At 40.9% G+C, this 6,000-nt stretch overlaps 1 protein-coding gene across 2 annotated transcripts in view; it reads right to left on the reverse strand.

Annotated features, from left to right (window-relative positions):
• LOC117355639 (chloride channel protein D-like) overlaps window positions 1–4,673 on the reverse strand; it is a 236,796-nt gene extending 232,123 nt beyond the window's left edge. The window contains exon 1 of one of the 2 annotated variants that reach the window (XM_033934508.1): window positions 4,353–4,673. In XM_033934508.1, the coding sequence (XP_033790399.1) occupies window positions 4,353–4,597 (245 nt within the window). In that variant the 5' untranslated portion in view covers window positions 4,598–4,673. The remainder of the gene's footprint in view (window positions 1–4,352) is intronic. The other variant, XM_033934509.1, reaches the window with a different exon arrangement.
• Between the last annotated feature and the right edge of the window lie 1,327 nt (window positions 4,674–6,000).

The following is a 6,000-nucleotide window of genomic DNA, read 5'->3' on the forward strand; positions in this document are numbered from 1 at the left end:
AAATTTTTAATTATTAATCATGTTCTGAAAATACCAACAAGCACAGTCAGGCACTTGTGTGGAGCGCCCCCTAGCTTTTACACTGGGACTGGATCCTTCTGCCTGCAAATGGGTACTGAGACCGCGCGGTGAGGCGCTTGGAGCATTGCTGGGACAGGGCAGCACGTTCAGGTGCTTTGATGTGGCATAGTCACCACGGGCCACATAAAAAGGCCAGGCGGGCCAAACTTGGCCCGTAGGCCTTGAGCTTGACATGTGTGACTTACGTATTTGGTGCTCAAAGAATCAAAGGTTTGGAGATAGGGAAGAAAGGCTGGGTGATGATAACAGAGCACAGAATGTTGGGTCTAGACAGAGATGCCCAATGGGAGCTGGGCTTAGAAGAGAGGACAGAGACAAAGAGAAGCTGGGCTGAGGGCTGAGAGTCAAGGAGAGATGGAGAAGGAGCTGGAGGGGAGAGGTATGAGAGCAGAAAGGGGGCAGAGGAAAATGGAGGATTACAGACAGGATATTTTGAGTTAAGGGGAGGAAGAAAATTTTGTGCCCACTCACTTTTGAAGGCCCACCCATAACTGGATGTCTAGCTATATAACTGGCTCAGGGGGTTGGAAAGGGAGGATCTGCATTTGAGAAGGGGAGGCTATGTGATCCAGGGGATTCTGCCTAAGGGGTATGTGATCAAGGGATTGCCCTTATTGGGGAAGGTTGTTCAGGGATTTTGTTATGAAGAGGCTGCAAGATGGTAAGGAGAAGTCAGTAAAGTGTAGTAAAACTTTTTATCTGATATGTAAGTGTGCAAAATGACTGTCTTTTATGTAGGATTACCATATGGCTCCAGAAAAAAAAAAAAGAGGATGGATTGAGATATCTGGATTTTTCTTTCATTGCTTTCAAAGGAATAGTTACCTGATCTTAAGTTCTACCTTAAGAGTCAACACCCAAGAAAAAGATCTGGGTGTCATATGAGACACTAGGCTGAAATCTTCTGCCCACTGTGCGGTGGTAGCCAAAAATGCAAACAGGATGCTAGAAATTATTAGGAAAGGGATGATAAATAAGACCAAGCATATTATAATGCCTTTGCATCACTCCATGGTGCAACGTCACCTTGAGTATTGTGTTCAGTTCTGATTGCCTTATCTCAAAAAAAGGTATAATGGATTAGAAGAGGTTCAAAGAAGAGTGGCCAAAATGAAAAAAGGGATGGAACTCATCTCATATGAGGAAAGGCTAAAGAGGATGGGGCTTTTCAGCTTGGAAAAGAGATGGCTGAGGGGGCATATCCTGAGGTCTGAGATCTACAAAATCCTGAGTGGTGTAGCAGAACAGGTAAAAGTGAATTGATTTTCACTCTTTCAAAACCAGGGGAATACTCAATAAATTACATGGAAATACTTTTAAAATAAATAGGAGGAAATATTTTTTCACTCAAGGAATAGTTAAGCTCTGGAACTTGTGGTAACAGCAATCAGCGTGTCTGGGTTTATAAAATGTTTGGACAAGTTCCTGGAGGAAAAGTCTTGGATTGAGCACTGTTGGAAATAGGATATTGGGCTCATAACCTCACACTTAAATTTACTTCTAACAGGTCTCCTGCTGAATCATATCTCCCCCCCCTGCAACCAGTGCAAAATTCAGTTGCACTATACTCACCTTACCCCTCTCCTCAGATCACTTCACTGGCTCCTTATTTGTTTCCACATACAGTACAAACTTCTATTACTAACCTACTAGTGTCTTCATGCTGTAGCGCCTCAGTATCTCTCCTCTCTTATCTCTCCATATACATAGGGATACCATTTGTCCAGGAAAACCCAGACATGACTGGCAGTTTGTCTGGGTTTTGGAAATCCTGAGCTTAGAGGCTGCCTCTGGAAGCCTTTGCGCATGCGCGACTGTCATCATGATGATATCATACGCACGTGCACATGCATGTGACATCATTGTGTCAATGTCCGCACATGTGCGAAGGATTCCAAATGCGGCCTTCGAGCTCAGGAAGGTTCATGGGAGCGGGGCTGGGGAGAAACAGGGAGGAGCTCGAGGTGGAATGGGGCAGGATTGGGTGTGGAACGAAACGGGGCCAGGCGGCCTCTTTTTTTCAAGCAGGAAATCTGGCAGTCCTATTTATACGCCTCCCCAAGAACTCCGTTCCTCAGATAAGCTGCTCTTAGCAGCAGTGGCATACCTAGCATGTGACACCCGGGACCCATCGTTTTTTGACACCCCCCCCCCTCATCTATATGAAAACATGATTTTTAGTAACAATCCACAGGTCACAAGAGTGTACCTAGGAAAAGGCAACATCTTACATACTGTAGTGAGCAGGTAGAACATCAATACACCCATTGTAAAATTAAACAAGCCAGATTAGTTCAGATTGATCCTGCACAGTCAATGCTAACAGAGAACCATGTATTTCGTACACACAGAAAACAGTAAACACCTTCACCCAGTATGGAATATGTCATCACAAACTAACCTCCCCACCGCCCTTTTACAAAAACGTAGCATGATTTTTTGCACCGACCACGGTGGTAACAGCTCCAACCCTCATGAGTGTCGGAGCTGTTACTACCTCAGCCGGCGCTAAAAACCATACTACAGTTTTGTAAAAAAGGGGGGGCGGTAAAATAGAAATATGTGAATCACCAAGAAGCTGGACTCTGCATACAGTGCAACACCACAGAAACAGTGATGCGTGTCCCCTAATATTGTGCAAAATATAAAGGTTAACAGATGTAAATAGCAATCATCACTTTACAAATTAACAATTAAACCCCCCTTTTATGAAGCTACATTAGGGGTTTTTTTATTGCAGGCCGCGGCGGTTAAAGCTTCGACGCTAATATGAATTCTATGAGCGTCGGAGCTTTTACTGCTATGGCAATAAAAAAGCCTAATGCAGCTTCATAAAAGGGGGCCAAAAGGGGGGGAAAATATACAAAAATGGAAAATAAGATAATACCATTTTATTGGCCTACAGTATAATCCCATTATAACGGACTTCAAGGGACCTGGAAAAACAGTCCGTTATATCCAGAGTTGCATTTTTTTTTTTTTTTTTAACTTTATTTAGGTCAACTTGAAACAATGTACAGTCAATGAACAACAGTCACTGCACCACAAGCATATCAGCAACCCCCACCACTGCTGTTTGCTTCTCGAACCAGCAGCAGCAGCTGTAAACTTAAATGGTGTCATCATGGAACCTTCCTGCACCTCCCTGCAGCTGCTGGCTCTGTTCCAGAACAAGAAAGTGGCGTCAGAGGTGGTGGACTGGCAGCTGCGGGGAAATGCAGAAGGTCCCTCGATGGCTGCATTATTCCACACTTTTCTTGATATAATTGAAACGAAAAGTGTCAAGAAAAGTTAGGAACAACTTGTAAGTTTCATGGCTCCACATTATTCTCTTCCTGGCTAGACAGAGAACTTTTCAACGGCCCCTCATACAGTATTTATTTTCAAAAAAAATAAATTATTCCCTTTTTCATTAAATCAGCAGATTCTCAAATGTACCCCATCCTTTACAAAAACCGTGCTAGAGTTTTTAGCGCCAGCCACCACGGTAACAGCTCGGACACTCATAGGAATTCTATGAGCATTGGAGCTAAAAACGCATTGTTTAATAGATTTATCTCCTAAACAGAAGTTTCACTAAATCTAATATTGTTATTATGTCCGCTCTTGTGTAAAATGTTGTATTTTAATAATTTGCATATTGTAATTCGCTGATTGTCCAGCTCTCTTCAGTGTGAACCGCCTAGAAGTCATCTGATTATGACGGTAGAAGAATAAAGTTATTATTATAACTACTTCCCCCGTTGCTTTGCAGTTAGATTTTAAAAAGAACTGAGCTGACAAGATCCTACCCTAGTCAATCTTACGAGAAGGGAAAGTTTAGGCAGGCTCAAATATTCACCACCTAATTAATAGTTAACCTCAGAATATTCACTCCAGTCATCAACAATAAGTAGGGCTGCATTTTGAAATGCAGCTCTAAAGAAATTAAAGAATAAAAAGTAATGAGCAGATATGAAATACAAAATACATATTTAGAAATTACATATTATGGGAAGAATTCATCAAGGAGAGCTACTAATTTAGCATGCACCCATTAGAAATATAATGGGCATCTAAGAGTTTAGAGCACATTACATTGGTTAGCGCCCATTGATGAATTCACCCATAAAAAATAAATCTAAAACAGCATGCAGAATAGCTATAAACAGCCTTACAGTTTTCAGAGCCTACGGTACTTCAGAAATGTAGACTACTGATAAGGATTCTTTTTAGTTTCATGCATATACTTAGGATAGAAAAATATTTGTATATATATCATGTAATGCTACCTGTATGGCCTTTCCTGCAACCACTTTTTATAGGGTTCATTGTGTGAAGGCCAGTAATCCAAACTCTCATGGGCTGCCAGACACACTTCCTCCTGTTCCATAAAGCCATTACCCTTTCGGGTGTTTCTCCTTTTGTACCACTTTCTTGGGTCCAGAGAATTAATCAAATCTGGTCCATCTTCATCCAACAGCAGTTGATCCTCACTGTTATCAGCAGTCTTTCTCTGGAACAGGAGAGAGAACATTTTTCAGTTCGCCAAAGCATGTAGAAGCTGAGGTACTTAATAACTCTTTAGGGAGAGAGACAAATATCATCCGATGAAGAGAGGGAAATCCCATGAGGTTTGACACACCTGTGCAAACTGACTAACTTTGTTTTGGTTTGTTGTGGCCACATACACATCAAACTTTTTAATGTCATCAATAACCTGTTGAAACTAGATTTCTTATCCTTAAGTAACTAGATTTTAGAGGACTGGTGTTTTTGTTCTAGCTAACTTTGTAACACATAAATTCCTGTTCTGTCTCTCAGTAAAATGAGAGGAAAGATTTACAAGGCAAAATATTATGGGTGGAATACATACACCAGAAGTACAGAAAGAAGTTCCAGAAGCTCTCCTATTTCAAAAGGAGGGGGAAAAAAGGCTTGCTAGACAAAAGGGTCATGGATTTGGTATAAATAATAGATGGCCTTTCATTTCTTGAAACTGAGTTGTGCTGTCAGGTCACTCTAGCAGTGTCCTTTGAATTTTCACAATCTGTATTTGAGATGCTGGAGGCTGTGAAAATGCCTGTCATTGCAGTTGCAGGAAGAACATTCTGGACTCCTGCTCCAGAAAAGGTGCCAAAGAGTAATAATAGGAGGTCAATTAAGAATTTGATCCAAGAGGATTCTACCAAGGTTTTATACTTCTTTCCAAAAGCTCCTAAGAGAGGAGCCGTAGTTTTCCTCACCCAGGACTTTTTTTTTAATTGTTATAATCAGTGCTGCAAACAATTTACTTTAATCCTATTGACTTTTTATCTTTTTACTTTTTATTCTTCTACTGTGCATAGTTGTTAAATACTGGAGTGCCCATTAAAGGGACTTTATCTTAAAACCAGTAAAGTCTCAAGTTTTTCCTGCTATTTTTATATTACTCCTGAGAGAATTCTGCAATAGAATTTGTGAAATTTTGTGCAAAATGTTTGAAAATTATGTGTACAATATTTTAAAATTCTGCATTATTTGTACTTCTTTTGCACAGAATTTCCTCATCATAAAGCCTGAAATTCCCTCCTGCTTTTTCCAGCCTCATACTCCTGCTTCCCAGTTCTATTTCTCATTCTAGCAGCAGTTTTTTCTCCCAACTCCCTTCACAACTCCTAATTCTTTGGACCCTCGCTGACTACCTGAAGGTGTAGGCTAAATCACTATGGTCCATCTGAGCACTCTGGAACACTCTGGTCCAATCTGATCATCAACAGGTTTACCGGAGATTAGGCCATAGCCAGTATTCATTCCAGTCACTTACATCAGATCATTTAAATCTACTTGAACGAAAATATGAAGACCTTGGCAACAGAAGCAGAAGGAATAATATCCAGATTTTAGGTCTTAAAGAAGGTACTCAGGGCTCTGACTTAATTTCTACAAACTTGGATACAT

This window comes from Geotrypetes seraphini, chromosome 2 (assembly GCF_902459505.1).
Source record: "Geotrypetes seraphini chromosome 2, aGeoSer1.1, whole genome shotgun sequence".
NCBI lineage: Eukaryota > Metazoa > Chordata > Amphibia > Gymnophiona > Dermophiidae > Geotrypetes > Geotrypetes seraphini.